This window comes from Pteropus alecto, unplaced genomic scaffold (assembly GCF_000325575.1).
Source record: "Pteropus alecto unplaced genomic scaffold, ASM32557v1 scaffold237, whole genome shotgun sequence".
In the NCBI taxonomy this organism is placed as follows: Eukaryota; Metazoa; Chordata; class Mammalia; order Chiroptera; family Pteropodidae; genus Pteropus; species Pteropus alecto.
This window is the reverse complement of record NW_006440624.1, coordinates 2,546,194-2,566,599: the sequence shown is the minus strand read 5'-3', so window position 1 is coordinate 2,566,599 and position 20,406 is coordinate 2,546,194. Positions and strand designations below refer to the sequence as shown.

At 38.9% G+C, this 20,406-nt stretch overlaps 2 protein-coding genes across 2 annotated transcripts; both read right to left on the bottom strand.

The window, feature by feature from the left end:
- Positions 1-550: 550 nt before the first annotated feature.
- LOC102893266 (growth-regulated protein homolog gamma) lies at positions 551-2,300 on the bottom strand. Its single transcript, XM_006917306.3, has 4 exons — positions 2,101-2,300; positions 1,880-2,003; positions 1,678-1,761; positions 551-826 (listed from the first exon to the last, which is right to left on the bottom strand). Exons 1-4 carry the CDS (start codon positions 2,198-2,200, stop codon positions 811-813), a joined length of 324 nt encoding a protein of 107 aa, XP_006917368.1. The 5' UTR covers positions 2,201-2,300; the 3' UTR covers positions 551-810.
- A 13,317-nt stretch (positions 2,301-15,617) lies between these two features.
- LOC102893024 (platelet factor 4-like) lies at positions 15,618-16,546 on the bottom strand. The gene is made up of 3 exons (XM_015593506.1): positions 16,393-16,546; positions 15,923-16,049; positions 15,618-15,785 (listed from the first exon to the last, which is right to left on the bottom strand). Exons 1-3 carry the CDS (start codon positions 16,493-16,495, stop codon positions 15,683-15,685), a joined length of 333 nt encoding a protein of 110 aa, XP_015448992.1. The 5' UTR covers positions 16,496-16,546; the 3' UTR covers positions 15,618-15,682.
- Positions 16,547-20,406: the final 3,860 nt, after the last annotated feature.

The window sequence follows — 20,406 nt, the reverse complement described above, 5'->3', positions numbered from 1 at the left end:
GAATACCCAGCAGAAAAAAATGTTGAGAAACATTGACATAAACCACCAGATTATCCAAGAATGTTAGTCGATTTTTTCCAGAAAATGAAACAAATGTTTATTTTGAAATACTTTATTTTCATGTGGTTTTTTTTTGCTAAAGCATCAATAAATATTTAAATCTCTGTTCTAAGACAAAAATTGCATAATTAACAATTAAGGCATATGCCTTACAAGAAAGACATAAAATGTCCAAGGTATATTTAGAACATTGTAGTTCTTAAAGCTTCAACATGAGAAATGTTAAGCATATACTGTGAAATAATTCCAATAAACAAGTGACATTCTTCTAAACAGTGACAAAAATAAATGTACACATATGTTTCCCAACCTTGACAATGACATCACTATTTGCTTGGATCCCCCAGCCTCTGTCCTAGGGGCTAGCAGGCCGTGGGCTTCTCGGAAATGTTAATTTAATGACTAGAGAATACTTGCAAACATTTTACCTTCAAATTAAATAAGAATCAAAATTAAACTAACTCGGATTTGACAAAATAAACAATAAAAATAACAGTATAGTGCACAAGTAGAGTCAATTACATCCTTAATGACTTTGCATGTAAAATATTAACACAAAATCTTTGAAAACCAGCTGAAAATAAATAAATAAATAAATAAGTAGAAGAACTCTCCTAAGAGATGCTCAGATATATTAAGCCCAATCCAGGTGTTCTTGGGAGCTGATGATTTCTCGTTACCCTCTTTGATTCCTGTAAGGGCAGGGCCTGTTTCAGGTATAGCCAACAACCAACTTCCTTCTTCCTCTGGTCAATTGGAGCCGCCCCTATAACAGAAAAAAGTTGTCCTTAGTAGCTACTCAGGAAAACCCTCTGCACAGCACTCTTCTCCTGTCCTACCCTCTACGTTCCAGAGTTTTCTGACTCTAGTTTCACCAGACTGGCATCAAGTTCTTACTTCTAAACTGTGTCGCAGAGACCTCTAGGCTGTTGGGTACTCTTATTTAGGAATGTGGTGGTGGTGGTGAGGGATTGGGGGAGTCTGTGGTTTTTACTGAATTATTGGCTGCAAAGAGCCAGAACCTCTTGGATAGAGAGCAAAAAAGAGTGACAGCTGATTATCTGTCACACTGGGCCTCACTTAAGCCTCATAGCAACACTAAGTAGTAACTACTACTGTTTTTCCTGTTTTAATGAGCTTAGATAAGCCAAATAATTGTCCTGGAGTCACACGGTAAAGAGGTGGTGGAATCCAGATTTGTACCCAGTGCAGTGTCACTGCAAAGTCCCTGCTCTTCACTACAAACTAAGCGTTAGGGCCCAGATTGCAGAGAAACAAGGGTTTTGCTTTTCAGGTGTGAAGCCCATAAGAAACTGGAAGAAAAATGCCTGTTTTTATAACAAGTGGAAATCTTTTTTAGAATAACTGGCCAACGCCAATGAGAATTTTAATAAAGGCAGCTTGACTCACATTAATATGAATGAGGATGGAAAGAGGGATTGGATGGAGGGTGCTGGAAACATCCTTCTGCACCAGCGCACATTAGTGACCTTAATGGCAAATTTAATTGTGAAATAATGATTTTTCGGTCCCAACGAAACCCTGGGTTTCTCTGATATAATTTTCAGAAAGCAGATGCCAATATCTGTCACCAGTGACTCTATTCACATAACTCACTTGTTTAGCATCTTATCGATGATTTTCTTAACCATGGGGGCTTCGGGGTTGAGACAAACTTCCTGTCCATTCTTGAGAGTGACACTGCAGAGAGAAGGGAGAATCCACGTGAGGCGGGAGGTCGGTCTGGGGCTCAGGGTCGGGGCATCGGGACCGTGGGGCTGACATGGTAGCAGCAGCAGAAGCTCCAGGAGGCACTTACATGACTTCTGTTTGGCCGCAGTGGGGTCCCGGGGGCGTCACCTTCACACTCTGGATGTTCTTGTAGTGAATCCCCTGCAAGGTCTGCAAGCACTGGCAACGCAGTTCAGTGGCCACGGGCGCCCCTGCGGGGACAACAGACTCGGTTAGCGGAGATGTCCCCCCGATGGGCGCCCACCGTCTCCTGTCCCTCCCGTGAGATCCCAGGGCTCCGAGCCTCACCAGCTGCGCGCCGGCACGAGGCGGCCAGGAGCAGGAGCAGCAGCGCGGCCCGGAGGAGCGAAGGGGAGCGGGTGGCGGCGGCGGTCGCGGCGCGGGCCATGGTGCTCAGCTCGGGTTGTCGGGGCGGCGGTGCCTGGAGCGCGAGAGCTGGCGGGAGAGCTGGCTGAGCGGGCTCTGTGGCTCCTCGAGACCGGCGAACCCCTTTTATCTATAGTCGCAGCCCTCAGTCCTGGGAAAGTCCCAGACTTGCTGATCGTTCCGGGGTCCGGAAGGCGGGCCCCGCCCCAGTAGGGTGTTGAGGGTGGAGGCCCCGCCGGAGCCATCCTGCGTGGCCTGCGGTGTATCTAGGCTGACTCTGGGATAGTCTCCTTCCTCCCAAGTCTCCAAAGGAGCAGTGAGTGAGTCGCCACCACGCAGGACCTACCGCCTGCGAGGGGGAGACCGTGGGTGCCCAGGGACCCCAGTGCTCAGGACAGAAAAGGAGAAAACGCTGGAGAGCATCCGTGAGACCCTCCGACAAGGGTGGCACATCTTTAGAAGGAAAGAGTTATGTTTCTTTAGTTAACAGACCTAGGGGAATCAAGGAGGGGTGAGGGGGTAAATTTTACTTAGCTGTCTCTCTCTATATTCCATTAATATGTATTCTGTCTCTCTCTAAATTTCAGTTTTGCATATTTCATACGCCTGAAATTAAGGCTCAGTTTAAAATACCGTTGTCATCTCGGATTCCAGAGAGTTGGACTTGTTTTCTTGTTGTATACTCCGAAATTGCACTTAATATATCTTGTTTTTATTTTCCATTTGGTGGTAACAGGGATGAGTGTCAAAAGTTGAAGCCATGTCACCATAAAAAATAAATTAATTAATTTGAAAAAAAAAGATGAATCCAGTGTTAATTTCAATAAATTGAGGGTTATAATATAATCTCCTCTTCTGTACCTGGTTGAGCTTCCTTCTTCGGTCTGTAATGTTGGAACTTCCAAAATTTATGGGCGATATCCTTTTCCATGTATGAAGGGTTCATATTTGATCTATGAAATATGGGACTGGAGGTCTCCTTGAAACTGTGGAGGGTCTAGTCCTGCAGGCTCATGGGGTTCACCTCTTCTGGTCTATCCTTGGACAAAATAGCACTTGGACATTTGGGAGTGGGGATCCTCTATACAGCACCCTTACTCCAGTGGTGTGCAGATGGAATATGAAGTGCCACATCACATATAAAACCCCATTTCTACAGAACTTTCAGTATCAATCCCCTTTTCTCTAGAAACAAACATTGCATGTCTCTGTTTTCTGGCTAGGAATTTTAGTCTTTGAACCTGACGCCTTGTAAAATCATTGATTGATTCGATGATTAAGTGTAATTTTCCAGGTTGAATTCAGACCTTTTGGAGACCCGGGATATGATGGGAGGCAAGAGAGGAGAAAAGAATAGCCTCTGGCCCAGGGATATATGTCTATGGATGGGGTTCCAAGCAGCCAAGCTCAGGGGATAAGAGCCTGTACTCCATAGCCAGCCACCTGGTGAGCAGTGAAACCACCTGCATTTAAGTTGCCAGCTATCATCTACAAGTTATTAAAGATTTATTTGCCTACTCTAATGTAGTTATGAGAAATGAGTCAACATTTGTGAGAGCCAGCATGGATTAAGGGATTATAAACGTTTGTTTAAATAAATAAAGTGGATATAGCTCTTTCCAATATTGCCTAAACAGAAACTCAACCTGTGCAAATCCTTCTATAAAGAAAAAATTGTAATGGAAAAGTTTCTTCGTGCGTTTAAAATTTTCTATATCAGGCTTTCTAAAAGGAAGGTGCATCTATACTCTACAAGGGAAGCATTTATCTGAGTTTTTTTTTTTTTTTTTGCTGTTGAGATCAATCATTTGATTTATTTTGTAGTCCTACTTTTGATCACCTCATCTGTAAAAAGGGAGTTTGAATTAAAGACTCTCCATATTATTTATTGGAAACATTTTACAAAATAAATGACTGCCCTTAAAAATACTTTATCAGTATAGTCCTGAGAGAAAAACTAGAGAAATTAAAAGAATATTAAAATTTGCATTAAGCACTAGGAAACAAGAAATCATCTAAATTTTATAAAACATGTGACTAGCTCATGAATAATTGAGAGCTTGTGTGGTTACTCTTCATGTCATTGTTCCTGGAATTTGTTGGGAAACTGGCCCAGAAATACAAAAGCTATTCTTTAAAACAAGAGATGCATTGTTTTGTTTTCTAATTGTAAATATAATACAGGCTCATTTTATAAACTTTATAAAAGTCAGAAAGGCATGAAGAAATTTTTTTTTTCTCTAATCTCTCTTGTTTATGGAACAAACTTTAACAGGTCACTGAAAGTTTGCTTTTTTCTTCTTCAATAAACATAGTAGCTGACAAATTATAAGAGCTTGCAAGATTCTGAATAAATATGAAACAGGTCACTTCCTTTATTTATTGCCACAGACCATGGGCAAGTTACTTAACCTCTGCACCCACTCCAAGGTGCAGCACATTTATTTTGTGCTAAATTCCAGGTGCTCTTCTAAGAGTTTACCAAATATTGACTCAGTCAATCTTTCAGACATCCCTGTGAAGTAAATGTTATCTTTATGGAACTTTCAGGTTACAAATTAAAAAAAAGAAACTGAGGTGTGGAGAGGTTAAGTAAGTAACTTCCCTAAGGTCACAGGATACTGAGCCTGGTTCTCAAATCCAGGAAGAATGTTTTTTAACCATTACGCTGATAGAAACGCTCTGTGATAGCTGGTTAAGAAGTTCCATAGAGGAGTGATTCTTTAAAATCTGTTTGTTATTCCCTTAGTTGAATAGTTCACGTTTACTCATTCTAAAATGGAAACACAGCAAAACGGTCATACATCTCTATCGTTCTGTTTCACTAACAGCACAACTCTCTTCTGTGGCATAGATACAGCTTGTTATATTTTCTTATGTGTCTGATTCTGAAAATAGTAATAGTTACTCTACCATTGGAGAAGTCCACGGAGAAATCTGGCAAAGATTCATCTTCTTAACTAAATGATGAAGGCTGATATCATTAGTGTGATGTCAAGTCAATATTATGTACTTCCTGATATGATGGGATGAGAAAGGCACATTACCTCTTCGGTAACATTTCCAAAAGTTCATAAGCCGAGTCTAACCATGAGAACAACATTCTGCAAACCTAAATTGAAGAATATTAAATAGGTGACTAGTACTCTTCAAAACTGTCAAGGTCATGAGAAATAGGAAAAGACTAAGAAACTCACAGTCCAGAGGAAAGTATAGAGACATGACAACTGCAATGTGGTGCCTTGGATTGCATCCTAGAGTAGAAGGAGGACAATAGCGGAAAAGCTGGTGAAATCTAAATAAACTCTGGAGTTTTGTTAATAGTAATGTGCCATTGTTGGTTTTTTAGCTTTGGCCAATGCAGCATGGTAATGTAAAATGTTTACAACAGAGGAAACTCGGTAAAGAGTACACTGAAACTATATTATCTTTGCAACTTTTGTAAATTTAAAATTGTTTCAAACTAAAAAGTTTGTTTTTCTTTCTCAGTTTAGGATACCACCAAAATACAATCAGTGGACATGCATACTTTACTTGGTAGCTTTCTAGAAAGGAAATTGAATTTTTGTTGAGTTCATATTGCCCAAATATGCAAATCCAAAGTAACTGCTGTCCCAGTTTGAACACTTCATCGTGTTTCATAGATTTAAATTATTTGTCTTCAGCATTAATAGTGATGTCTAAATCTCTCATCTATTTCTTGTAACTGAAGAAAAACAAAATGTTTGCTGTAATGGGATCCAGATGCAACTCACAGCTGACATAAATGAGAGTACTCAGGGAAATTAGAACTCTAATTTATCTACAGGAGCTGCCAAAAAAAAAAAAAAGAAAAAAAGAAAAAGAAAAGAAAAGGAAATGAAGCATGTCAAGATGCAGAAAACATTTGTAGATTTTGTGGAATTTGACTCCTGGGAATGGCTTAATCAAAAACACTTGTTTTTGGAAATGAAGTAAAAAAAGAATATTTCCTTTTTTGGTAGTTGTTATTTTCTCCTTAATATGTCATTTGAATCCATGAGAGTCTCTATCATCCAAAATGTAGAGATATTTAAAAGCACAGGGATGCTGTAGTCTAGTACAATAAATACATTCATTCTCTCGTTTGAACAAGTGTCTCTTCAAGCCAATTACTTTTGCAAGAGTTGAATGCTGGGTTTTTATGCATAATCTTTAAACCCATGTAAGCAATGACTTAAAGATATGGAAGACTCTTTAAAATGGAAGCTTTGGTGGTTAATTCCCTTTTGCCCTGGAATCATTACAAATCTTTCAGAGGTGACATTTAGTACAATACAGGCCCATTGCTTTACTCTGGTTATTGCTGGAGCCACCAACTGCATGAAAGTGTGAACCTACAGCAACTCGCCTTAGCTGTACCAGGTATCTTTGTGCCCCGAAAGTTCTCTGTCACAGCTGTGGAAAATCTCTTGCACAGTGAGGAACAGGAGGCAATCAATAGGCAATCAGTAAATACTTCCTCCTCTTTCATGTTCTAGGCCAATATTCTACATGATTTCTCAAAGGGTCTCCAGTTGGATTAAACCCCAGTTATTTGCACTCTTTTTTCTATTTCACTCTTCTCCTTTGCCCAATCCTGTACATTGGGAATAATTCCCCCAAATAAATCTGCCTCATGGCAGGCTGATAGCTCTGCTTTTTCTGGGGCACTTAGGCCAAGACACTGCTCCATTCTGAGAATAAACCATGCTGACTGGCAGGCAGGAATGGGCAGTGGAGCTGTGCTCTACCCCTAGTTTGCCTTAAGAACTTATTCCCACACAACTGTCATCTCTATTTCCTAAAATTATCTAATGACTCCGGTCTGTGGGGAGAAGAGTGAAAATGTCTGAACATGACATTAAATTCCTGGACGAATCCACCACTACAGGCCAAGGGCATTAGTGTATACCAGGAACAAGGTCAGCCTCTCATTTCAAGTGTCCCCAGAGACTGTATGTCTGGCTTCTCTTTCTCTTTCTTCTGGTAACACACCATTGACTTATCTGTGTTCAGTCTGTGGGATTCAGTTGAGATGACCTGTTTCTCAGTTCCTTCCCAAAGGGACCACCCCACAACCCTGCTGATTGATTCAGAGACGGGTAAGTGACCCAAGCCTGGCCAAATGAGAAACAGTTCCTAGAGTTTCTATTGAAACAAGTGAAAAAGAGGTTCTTAATTATCCCTGGTGTTTACTAAACTGGTAAAATGGGGCTCAGAGGTTAGCCAATACTTTGGAGAGTCTGCTTGAGAATGAAGCTGGCCCAGAGGAAAGCACATGAAATGGGACAAATTATTAAGGACCTTGTTCAGACACCTATGTCCCCCAGATGGCTCTGATTTACTCCTGAACTTTTTACTTATGCAAACCAACAGAGATTCTTTTTTCTCTCTCTCTCTTTCTCTGCTTTTTAAGACTATTTAAATCAGATGTCTGTTTTGTGTCAGTGAAACTCTTCTGCTTAACACTGTTCATCTTTCACATTTCTGCTAGCAAAACCTTTCCAACGGAAACCGCTCTATTTATTCTATTTTTTATTCACCTATCCATTCATCCCTTCGACATTTACCTACCACTTATAAGCTAGGAACTAAAAAAGTTCTAAATTAGGCTACAAAGAGGGAAAAGATGAATTTTGCCACTACTGAATTTATAGTCTATGGGAGCAGAACAGACAGATGTGGAGTTGTCTGGAGGTCCATGACAGTCAGCCATGTGCAGAGCTTTCTGGGCACTCAGAGGAGGGGGCATGTGATACCCTTTCTTGGAAAGTTGGGAGCTATCAGAGAAAACTTTGTAGAGGAGGGTGCTACATAAGGTGACGGGTGGGGGCCCACTCCAGGAAAAAAAAAAAGGCATAGAAGCTGGAAGCAGTATGATATGACCCAAGAACAAAAGTAAATAGTTTTTTTTTTTTTTAACCTAGAGTTTCACATCAAAGCAGAAAGTGCGGAGACATAAAGTAGGAGGAAAGGCATTGTCTAGTCCTAGAGGTTCCTGCCTGTCACTAAGGAGCCATTTCAAGTGCCGCCTCCATCAGAAAATCTTTGACTCCATCTCAGGGGTTACCTTGGTCCTTGGATACAGATCACATTGTTCAGGATCACTGGTTTATACACTCCCATGCTGAATTATGTACTCTGCAATGGAGATATACCTCATTTCTCTTCACATTGCTCATTTCCAAGAAGACTTAGTACATACTAAGCATTCAACAAATTTTTGTTGAAATAATGCATGAACAAATGATTTCAGACCACTGTTTCCTGTAACCAATGTGTCTTGAGGTCAAGACATCAAGAAACTGTCCTTGAAGGATTGCAACAGCCTAAAATGTCTCTACTTTCTTTTGCCTATTTTGACCACTCAGTTATCAGCATGAGCCAGATGAGCCAAGTTTGCATTGTAGTATAAGAGCTGGGGAAGAGTATCCTACCTAGAACAGTCAGAGAAATGAGTCTGAACCAGTTCCTAGAAAGTTCTGAAGCCAAGGTCTGTCAATAATTCCAAAGAACACAAGTGAAACTTGCAAATATATTCAAAGCCCAGAGGGCCTGATCTGTCCAGGTCTAGAACAGAAAGGGTGCAATGTCAGGAATAAAGCAAGGGAGGTCTTGGCTGACTGCCTCAAGTAGAGCTAGAGTATGTTTGGCCTTCATGGACCATTTGCTTCATGATAAATGAGAGGGACTAGCTAATTAGAGATCCAAAGTCTGGGAAGGAAGTGAGTGGATAATAGCTATTCATCTTATTATTTTTTTTTTTTCATTTATGTGTGTAAGGCAAAGTGGTAGGTGTAGTAGGAGACATAAAGTTAGATAAAGTCCAACTTCTAACATAAAATTCTTCTTTTAGCCTATTTTCTTCTTCAATGCCAGATTATTTACATTTCTGTTCCTGGCATGAAAATCTAATGACATGATCAGCCTACGAATATTTTAAATTATTCACTTAACACTGAGAACCATTTGATATATTAGCTTTGGGCAGGTTTTTTATGTTTATTGATTTTTAAAAATATTTTTATAAATGGTTCTTCATCTCTATTTTCTTGAAACTGTTTTCTGAACTTTGGAAAGTGGTACTCACTAAACAAATGATATAGTATAATAAGAAGAAATTCAGGAATATGGAAATTGTAAAAGAATAAGGAAATGGAGAAACTTTTCTTAGAAATAATCACATAAGCAATTTTTTTTGGAGATGACAGCATCATTATGAAATTATGATATTATGGAAACAAAATTTAGGAAGTTGAAAGATGAATGTTTAAACCACAGAAGAAAATAGCATGCATAGCTTAAAGACCCAAATTTCAACTAGAAAAATTATGAATAATCATAAAAGCTTGATATCGAGCATAATGTTGATAGTACGTCCCAATGTTAATTATCCTCCAGTTTTTGGCCAAGAATATTTTTGTTTTTATTTTTCCCTTGTAGGCTCTGTCCACATAATCAGGTGATCTTGAAGGCAGAAGATTCTGAATGACATTTATTTTAAAGGGGTGACCGTGGAAGTGTATGACTGATCTAGTCCATTGATTACCATTTCTAAAGTGGTTGAGGACATTCAAGAAATATGAGATTCAATTAATATGGTGGAAATTATGGTGTAAGTGGAGAAAGGATGGCTTGGTTGTGTGTATTTTACATGTGAATATCTACAACCAAATAACGTTTAGTGAACATATGTTATAGCATCTGTGTGTGATTGGATGGGTTAATGAACAGACAAAGAGAACTCTTAGCATATTCTCTTATAGTTACAGACATGACTCTAACCAACATATCATGCAAATCATTGATGGGACAAATGGCATGAATGTGTTATAATGTCTGTGAATAAAGGCATGACCTTTTATTCCCTGATCTAAAGGAGGAAACAGATAAACACATAATTACAGGTCAGTTTAATTGCTATTCTATGAAGATATGTACAAATTGCTTTATTTCTTTTCCCCTAGTAGATTCTATTATCATCCCTAGAATTACTGGAAAAAGAAGACTGAATCGCCAACACAGATGGTAAGTTAAGAGTTGATTATTCCAGCTCTGCTTTGATGGCTGCTCTGCTTTCAACTTTTACTACCTCTCACCACAAGGCTGGCTAATAATAGTGTAAGCCCCATGTTGTGTCTGCCTCAGCAAAGAAATAAATATTTGACAAAATTACATCCAAAGTTTATTTCTTTTCCTTGTTTTCTTTACTACATAGACAATTAAGCCAGGCTCCCAATCACCAGATGTCCTATGTATATTTAAATCTCATAGATACGCTGGTTAATAAACATTGTGGTTTTGTTGTTTGACTTTCTTTTAGTTGTTACCATGAATGGAAAATACAGCTTGTGTCTATCATGTTAAATATTTTTTGTAACTAGTTATCAGCACCCAAGCTTTGGGTGTGTTTCTGTGCAGGGAGGAAGTTCTACTTGTTGGCCATGTTCTTAATGAGTTGCTTATTAGATCAAGGATTGTGGCCACTGCTGTTCGTAAATGATATGTGCTCTGGAGATAAAACTCTAAAGAAAAGAAGAAAAATAACTTTCATTTATTTGGTTTTAATTCTGAGTCAGACCCATGCTGGGTACTACTATAAGTAAGATTTACTCCTTTCCAGAGCCCTGTGAGTTGGACAGAACTGTCCTTGTTTATCAGATGAGGAGACCCAGGAGACTCAGGGTCACACAGAGTCAAAATTGAGATGTAACCCAAGACTGTCTTATTCAACAACTCTCTGGGCTAAAGCCAACAACAGTTATAGGGATAAGGAAAAGCGCTACTGTGGAAGAAGAAATAAATATAAAACCACGAATTAAATTCACTAAGGGCGTTTGCCTTATTTAAGCCTTCCTAGAAAGCAATGTATTTTCTACCCTCAATTCAGTTTGCATGAGAACCCAAACTGGGATGTGCGTGATCAAAGCAGAATGGGCAATGAGAATAAGTAAGAGCCCCCAGATGTAAAGGATGAAGAATTTCAACAATCTAGATAACATTCTACTTCATGTTACATCTTCCCCTCAAAAGCTGCTCCTCATGGGTTTCTCAAAGACTTCAATCCCAGGTCGGACCTGGAGATTTAGATTGAAGGTGGACTATAGGCAAAGAGACTTAACTATCCTGCTGATCCTGAACATACTGCCTCTCCTGACTCCCTAAGCACTAATTAGAGTGTAGACTCCAACACAGAATGTTAAAACTTGACTCTTTAGTCAAAGAACTGTAGCAATATTTTCAAATCGAAAGTTATGATTCATCAGTGGGTTATGACATCACTTTACGAGCTTGTGGACAACATTTTTAAAAAGTGGATGAAGTAGGATAGGATAGTATGGAAAAATGTCAGAATACATTGTGCAAAGCAAGTATAAATATTGGATTGTGAACTTCTTTTACGGGTATGTGTATATAAATACATATATGCATATATATATTCACACATAAATAAACATACAGTGGACTATATACATACATAGTACCTGTAAATGTGTAAGTGAATGCTAGATCACATGGGTTCCACATTCTTCCTCCGGCCTAGTAAAACCTTATTCTATTACCCCAAATTGGGACATGAAATGCTCCCAAACAAGTGTCAATGTAATAAAGTCATTACTGCGATTCCTTCATGATTGCATACAATGGTATTTTATTGAAAATTAGCAGTTCACTTGATAACCACATTCTTGGGCCCCGGGGCAGGCTGCCCCAAATATCCTGCAATGGCATATTATTTTGAACTAAAATCACCTAAGAAGCAGAAAGAGTAGAGAGAACTCGCTGACTTTCCTCTGTCTCCCCAAAAGCAGGAAATAAATCTCCATGATGGGTGTCCTTCCCGCTCCTAAAGGGCCAAAAGGCAAACTTATCACAAGAGTTATAAAATCCAGAGTTGAAAAAGCATGTGTAAACAAACCTTTAAACACCTTTACTAATTTCCTACCCAAGCTCAAACTTTGTTTACATTCCTTACTAAGGAATACCTAAACCTGCTTAGATTCTTTTCTAATGAGCACTTTCTTTTTCTTGTCAATTTCTCAGAAATGTATTGTTTCCTTGTCTAAAAAGAATAAAAAGATGTCTAGTTCAATCATTTCTTTGAGCCTCATTTTATGATCTGAGCATTATATTGTGATACTCCCATGTGCATACGTTAAATTGTTTTTTTTTCCTGCTGTTAATCTAATCGTGTGTCAATTTTATTATTTTCTAACTAGTTCAACCATAAGAACTAAAGAAGGGTACAATGGGGGAATTCTCTCATGTTCCTCAACAATTTCAAAAGACTAATATTTTTTAAAAGAAAAAGAACAGTTTTGAGTAGTGAAGCTAGTTTTTAAAGTTTCCTCCTTATTTCCTCTATATTTTCTGTGATATATATAATAAATACGCATCCATTATCTTTTATGAGAAAAAATGTGGATATAACTTTAAAACCAACTAAAACTTCAGTGCTCTAGGCATTGAAAAGGAAACTATTTTTATCACAAAGGCCTTAGAAGGGAAAAAAGCAAAAATTAGAAAAATGTGGAACAACTGCTAAGAGCAAAATATTCTTTGGTGGTTTTGTTGTAGTTGATAGGGTTCATGACTATGCAGTAAGTGCCTAGTTTGTGAACATTTTCTGCTGGCTGTCTCTAGCCAGCCAAAAAAAAAAAAAAAGGGGGTTAAGTACATTCAATCTTTATCACTCCACAAATGTTTAAAACAGCAGGAAACTACAGTAAACAGCTGCCTAGCTTGGGTATTTCCAGGCAGGAAGGCCCTCTCTGGATACCATTGCTGATAAAGGTGGCACCTTGCAAGTGTTCTTTAGCCAAGGTAGTTCTGAAGGGAGTATTTGCAAGGCACCGCCAGCATTAGTCGACTTTGAAAATTTTTGCTTTGGTCATTTGGCCCTTTGAGTCACACCTACTAATTAGTCACGCCTACTAATTCCAATTAAGTGTGTTGTTTGAGACACTAAAAGGAAAATGAGCAAAACTTTTCTGTACCACCCACGCCCCATTTTCAATGCTTTCTCTCCCGAAGCTCATTTGTTTTGAGAAAATTTTATTGTTATTGCAACCATTTTTTGCTACTTAGCACCAAGAATCACTCTGTTAAATGCCTAACTCAACCCTTCAAACTAAGTGGGGTGGTGAATTGAGAGCAAAATTGAGAGCGATATGAATAATTAATAGTTGCTAAGTTTTAAGCACAGACTCTGCATGAGGAACTATGTCGGGTGTTCTGCAAACATATTCTATTTAGTCCTCACAGTAATTTATGAAGCAGACTCTCATAATATCTCCATTTCATAGATGAAGAAACTAAGGCACAGAGAGGAAGTGAGTGTGACACAGGCTTGGGTGCTATGCTCAGGACTTTTGACCTGGAATGTTTTATGCAATGAAGTATGTGTGTTTTGGAAAGATTATTCAGGTGACTGTGCATAAGGTGGACTGAAGGTAAAAAACACCAAATGAGAGACCATCGTTCACCTTCCCCAGGACATTTCAGCTCTGCAGAACAATAAACGTGTTGAGGACTCAGTGATTTTGTGTCTTTCTACGTAATGTTCACCTTTTGGCAGCTCCATTCTTCCCTTTGCTCCCATGGCAAATTCCTACTCCACTCTCAAAGAGCTCTTTTATGGGACAGTTACTTATGAAAAATTAGCTAACATGTCACTGGCCTGTGTGAAAGACAGCATAGTGTGAAAGCAAGAGCAAGGGCTTGGAAGTCAGACTGATCTTCTCAGCCTCCAATAAACTGTGGCCTCGGAAGAGTCCTTAACCTTTCTGAGATTATCTCAAATCTATAATGCAAACAATATCACATAACAGGCAATGTGAGTGGAAGTTTAGATAATACTACAGTACTTCACAAGCCTCTAAATAGTATCTATTTAACTAGTTTGTCAAAACCTCTCCCAATCCCCCACCTCTCCGTGGAAACTGAATTGTACCGCTCTCCATATTTTTCTTAGCAGTCCAATTCCTTCTTCTACACAAACATTGCCACATATTAGATTGAAATGACGTTAGCGAAGGTATGCAGTTTTCTCCTGCCTCAACTAGGTTTTTCCTTCTTGCTCATTATGGTTAGCAGAATAATACAACCCTCTTCCCAAGATTTCCATGCTGTAATGCTCAGAACCTGTGAAAATGTTACCTTATATGGCAAAAAAGTCTTTGAAGATGTGGTAATCTTGAAATAGTAACATTATCCTGGATTACCCACGTGGGCCCAACATAATTATCAGGGTCCTTTTAAGAGGCAGGCAGGCTATAAGACATAGAAGGCTCAGGGGTGACAACGGAAGTAGAGGTTGGAGTGATACAGCTTAAACGTAGAGGAAGGGGCCATGAGCTGAGGACTGTAGGTGGCCTCTAGAAACTGAGACAGACAAGGAAATGGATTCTCTCCTAGAGCCTTCAGAAAAAAATGGAGCTCTGAGGACACTTTGAGCTTAGCGCATAAGACCCAGTTTGGACTTGTGACTTCCAGAACTGTAAGATAATAAATTCGTGTTATTTAAGTCATTGAGCTTGTGGTAATTTATTACAGAAGCAATGCATAACACAACCATCTTGCAATGTCTTCCTTTCTCCTCAAAGTATAGTAGTGTTTTCCTAAAGCATGAATGAAAATACAACCTGTACCTCTCCTGGTTTCCACAGCTGTTTCACATGTAACCTCAATATCTCCAATGTGAAGGGATTCGTGGATCAGTGGTAACTGAAAATAAGGTTTCACTGAACCTGAGAATACTGAGGGGGGAAAAAAAATCTATTCAAGACATTTGTGTGCTTAGAGCAACACTCATGGTATTTCAATGGAATGTAATAAAAACCAATTTTATAGTTTGCCTTATGTAGGATTCATCATAGGCAGTAATGTGGGTACAAGAACTTAACATTCATTTTTGCGAAAAGTCAACACTATCAAAGAACCAAGAAAGAGTAAACTATTGTAATGTTCTTCTCTGGAAAATATCAATATTCCATTAAGTAGTAGAGATCCTGGTTTTATTTTTATTAATTTTCTAATACTGAGATATAGTACAAATCTTAAGGAGATAAAAGCAAAGTCTGTTTCATTTATTTATTTTTTAAAAAGTAGTCCAGTAAAGCTTAAGTGCTGTTAGTATTTATTGACAAAGCTAATTATAACATTAATATATGAATAAGTAGCTATTAAGTAATACAATCATGTAAATCTGCAAATACTTCTCAGCCAACATATAACATCAAGCAAAACCAGTCTTTATTAAATCAAATCTTCCTTCAAAATATATTCTTGCTTAAAATTCTGGAGATTTTTTTTTCTTTTTGGAAATTGTGATGTGTCAATACTATGTCTTTGCTCTATTCAGAAATGTTTAGAATATACCGTAACTTGATTTGTTTTTATTTAGAAATTGAAGGATAATAAAAACATCAGATTTTCCCACAGTTTAATTGAAAATGAAAACCAAAAACAAAACCAAAACACTTTATAGAGCGAATGTGCAGATTTAGGCAGTTAGCAGCTTACTCTCCATGAATTTCTTCATTGTTTTCTTATACCTGGGGGTTTGTGGGTCCAGGCAAATTTTCCTCCCATTCTTCAGCGTGGCTCTGCCAGGGGAAGAAGAGGCGCGCCTTTTAAGGGATGGACTTGAACAAGGGATTAGGCTGTGGGTGGAGGTGGGTGTAGAAGGGTGACAGGTAAGGGCAGCAGAAGCAGAGGGTGAAGTGCAAGTGTGAGGACTCACAGCAGTTGGGAGGTGGGGCAGTGGGGTCCGGCCCGGATCACCTCCAGGCTCATGATGTGCTTGGGGTGGACTCCGGAGGTGGTCTTCACACACATGCATTGCAGTTCCTCTTCTCCTTCTTCAGGGTCTTCTAGGGATTGGAGGTGGGAGGGACAGGAGGAGATGAGAGTGGGAAATGGCGTGGTAACTCCTAGGATGCTTAAACGTTCCTCAGGGACATTTCTCACTACGTGTGGCCTTCATTTCCTAGTCTACGAACCATATCTAACTCAGTAAAGAAGTATTGTTGCCTAGGTGGTGAAGCGCACGGGACAGCGCTTGTCACAGTGCCTGCACACTTACCATGTACGCTCAGTAAAGCGTAGCGGGGTAGCGGGTTTCGCAGGCGGTTAAAGACTGCCCCAGCGCGGGGGTTCCCGGCCTCTCTCCCGGCCTCCCCAGGTCCCTCCCCTCTTTGCCTCTGTTCTCACCCTTGGTGTGGGCAACCACAGCTGGCAGCAGCAGCAGCCCCAGGAGCAGCAGCCCCGGGCCACGCCATGGGCGGGAGGTGCTGGAGCCCACTCCGAGACTCATGTCACAGAGATGCCGACAGGAGATGAGCGCACAAGGGCGGTCGAGGCTGAAGCTCTGCAGACCAGTGATTCTGAGCCTCTCAGGCCCGTTTTATCCCCACTGTCGGTGCAGTCCGGAAGCCTGGGGCAGAGAGTGACGAGCTGTGGTGCTGAAGCTGAGAGGAGGTAGGTTCTGGCCAGCCAAGATTAGGAAAAAATTAAATAAATATAAAAAGCCCGGGTCAGCTGTCTCAGCTGGAAGCTGGTAGTAGGACTCACACCCCAAACTGAATTCATATACATGCACACTTGTGGAGTTATGAATAGTGATCAAACCTTATAAAATATATGTGTTCTTTGTTATGTGTAATAGTAGAGTTCTCTGTAGTCACCACGTTGCACTTTACACAGCAAGTACCTTCCCATCTGTTCCCTCCCCATCCCCCAGCTGCCTTAATAACTGCTCATTTTCTCTTGCCTTTCTTGTTGATTACCTTTGAGTTCACTTTGGCAGCTGTGTGTGTTAAAGGTGTGTAGTTTGTCATTGTTTTCTGCTACTAAAATGTCGAATTTGCTCTCTAGGCAATGACTCAGTTCTGAATGTCACTTGCATATGGAAAGCTTCCTCAGTCTCTTGAATGGGATCCATAGGCTCTACCAACCATAATCCAATATACTGTAGGAGGCAAGGTCTATTACCCTCATTGATGCTCTTACTCTGAGAAAAAGTTGTAAGAGTAATATTTGAATGCTCTCTTTCTGTAAAACTTGGTGCCTGGATGTTTCTTCATTCTGCTCAGTCTAGAAGAGAGGCCAAGAAGAATTTCCAGGCCACATCTCCCAGTGCCTGCTGAGACCTGGGCTAGGACCACGGTGAGATGGCCCGCACTGTTGAAAGGAGTTGTGATGCTCTCAAGAGGTCTCAGAGCATCTGAGATCTGTGTGGAAAAGACGTGGAAGAGAATGTGGAGGATATGCAACAGAATCCTGTGCAGGAAAGGGAGAGATCATTATGGGCCATCTTTCTTTCCCTGAAAAAGAATGACTCTGGCTCTTGATCAGGACAAAGTATGCCCTCATCTCAAAGCCAGAAGTTCCCTGTCACACTGATTAACAGTGGTGACGGCACCCAGAGCCCACTGCGAGGAACTAGCTGATCCGTTAATGCTCAGCAGGACCAGACTTCCGCAGAGATATGCAGTTTACTTCCTGGGCCTAGAATGTTCTTTCTCTTATTCTCCTGCCACCTGCCCTTTCAGCTGGCTACATTCTATTCATAATTCTGGCATCAATTTAAATATTACTTCCTCAGAAGTCCTTCCCTGACAGCTGAAAAGTTAATTATGTTCTTTGTTCTCACAGACCACACACACACACACACACACACACACACACATCTGTGCATATAAAATATGTGTGTACCTGTGTGAGTTTTAAAATGTTTAAAATGATTTCTCTTCCTAAGTGAGAAGCTCTAGGAGGTGAGTTATCATAATGTTTACCACTACTCCAGCACACCAGTGGTCTACAGAGGCTCAATATAAAGTTACTACACTCCTAAAGATAGTAAGTGTTGAAAATGATGATGATGAGGATTTGACTTGTTCATGTGTCTGTTTCTTAGTGCAATCGGAGCATACCTCTATATTAATAAGTATCACACATGATTGTGATTGTTTGTCAACATGTTTGCTTCTCCCACCAGTGATCTCTTCAAGGGCAATTCTCTGTGACTTATATGTTCTTTAATATCCAACACCTCATACAATGGCTGGTGTAGACTATGTTTATGAAATTGAAAGTTAAAATCTCAGATTGGATTACTGGCAGAGGGAATGGATAGGAAGGGTAGTTTTGGAGATGAATGAACAACATACTGAATTTATACAACCTTACGCCCAGATTTCAATATTTGCAGTGTAAAGAAATCCAGGGAGTAGTGACAATTAAATCATTCTTTCTATGCATCTAAATAGAATAATTCTACATATGCACAGAAAACTAAAAGACATCTGCATCTCGATAGGTATTAGTATAGTGTAAAAACTGTGTCATGTCTCAGGAGCTGGCCCTGTTGAACTTCAGTAGGAAACCACTGGAGAAATGAATGAGATGCAGAGCTATTTTGAATTATTGGAGACAAATTAATGGCTAGGACTGCAGTCCCCATTTACTACTTTATTATATGTATATTTATGTTTATTTTTGGTTAACTCTTACTTAATATACGCCTTTATTTTTTAGACAAAGCATTTTAAGGCATTGAACCTATAATAGTAGGGAGATAATAAGAAGAGACCTTAATAAGGAAAGTTTATAAACTAAATGTTTGCTATATGAATGCTCTCCAAAGTCCATGCACAGGTTGAGGTAGGTGAACTTATCTCTTCTCCTGTAATTATCATAATATATACAGCATGTTATTTATGTATCAAGTCCCATTTTATGTGTCAATAACATTATGTGATACATAGTGTAATCTGGTCATAAGTGAAAGAAGAATCAAGGAAAGTGGTGTGATGTGGTGTGGTGTGGTGTGGTGTGGTGTGGTGTGGTGTGGTGTGGTGTGGTGTGGTGGTTAAGAGCACAGTTTCAAATTTTTGCTCTTGTCACCTATTGAGTTATCTAATCTTAGGGCAAATTTCTTAATCTCTCTGAACTTCAGTTTTCTTCTCTGTAATATTAGAGGTGCTAATCGTAATAATAACAAATAGTCACTAACATTTATATATATTATTGTGTGACATGCGTTATTTTCCGCACTCTGAATTTATTAACTCTTTTAATTTTCACACCAACTCTATGAGGTAAGCAATATTATCATCCCATTTTAGAGATGAAGAAACTGCAGTACAGAGAGATTATGCAAACTGCCCAAAGTTACAGAGTTACCAAGTGGTGGACTTGAGTAAACTAGTTATTCTCTCTCCAGAGGATGTGCTCTTAAGCACATTATAGCTGTCTTGTAAGAATTGCTTAATTCATGTATGCAAAACACTTAAAATACCTGACATATTAAAAGTTATTAATAAAATTTATCTATTATTATAGGATCTTAAAAATGATCAGCAACTAGTGACTTCTGTTGGCCTATTGTGAATACCAAAGTGTGAAAAAGAATTAAAAGATAATTAAGGCTTTCTCTTCCAACAATTCTGTTAAAATTAATAATATATGACAAAAAGCCATAACAAATTTTGATTTTACATTAATACTCCTGTAAGAACAGTATGGGAATAAATTTAAGGGATTAAGAAATAAATGACAGTTCTGTTGATTATAAAATAATAATTAATAGTCTGGTAAAGTAATTCTCTATTGTACTTATTTGCAGGGCTGATTCTAATACTAGAATTGTAACCATACAAATATTAAGTAAATGCAAATATGTACAAACATACCAGGGTAAAACATTTAGTGCCAAGTAGAACCTGTATTATTATTATTATTATTATCATTGTCATTATTATCATTAGAAATACTGGAGTTTTTTATAGAGTATATTAATGTTTTTATCAAGTAATTTTTGCTCTACTAGTATTAAATATATTCACTTTAAAGTAAATAACCACTGCTACAAGACTCATATTCTACAACTTTATTAATTTTAGGGTTTGAAGGCCAAAATAAACATTAGAAAAATCTTTTAGAGAATGCTTCAAAACAAGACATGTTAGGACTAAGACAGTGAAAGACTCTATTAAGTCCCTAAACATGTTAAGAAATGTTTATTGAGCAAGTACTCCATGCTGGGCTATGTGATTCTTAATGTCATTGACCATTATAGAATCTATTTACCATCATGGACATATCTAGTTTGACAGCAAAGTAAAGCAAGATAAGTTAACACAAATGTATTTGGAAATAAATTTTTAAATAAAGAAATGCAAAGCACAGTACCACATTTAGCCTAGAGTTAGAGTGTAAACTATA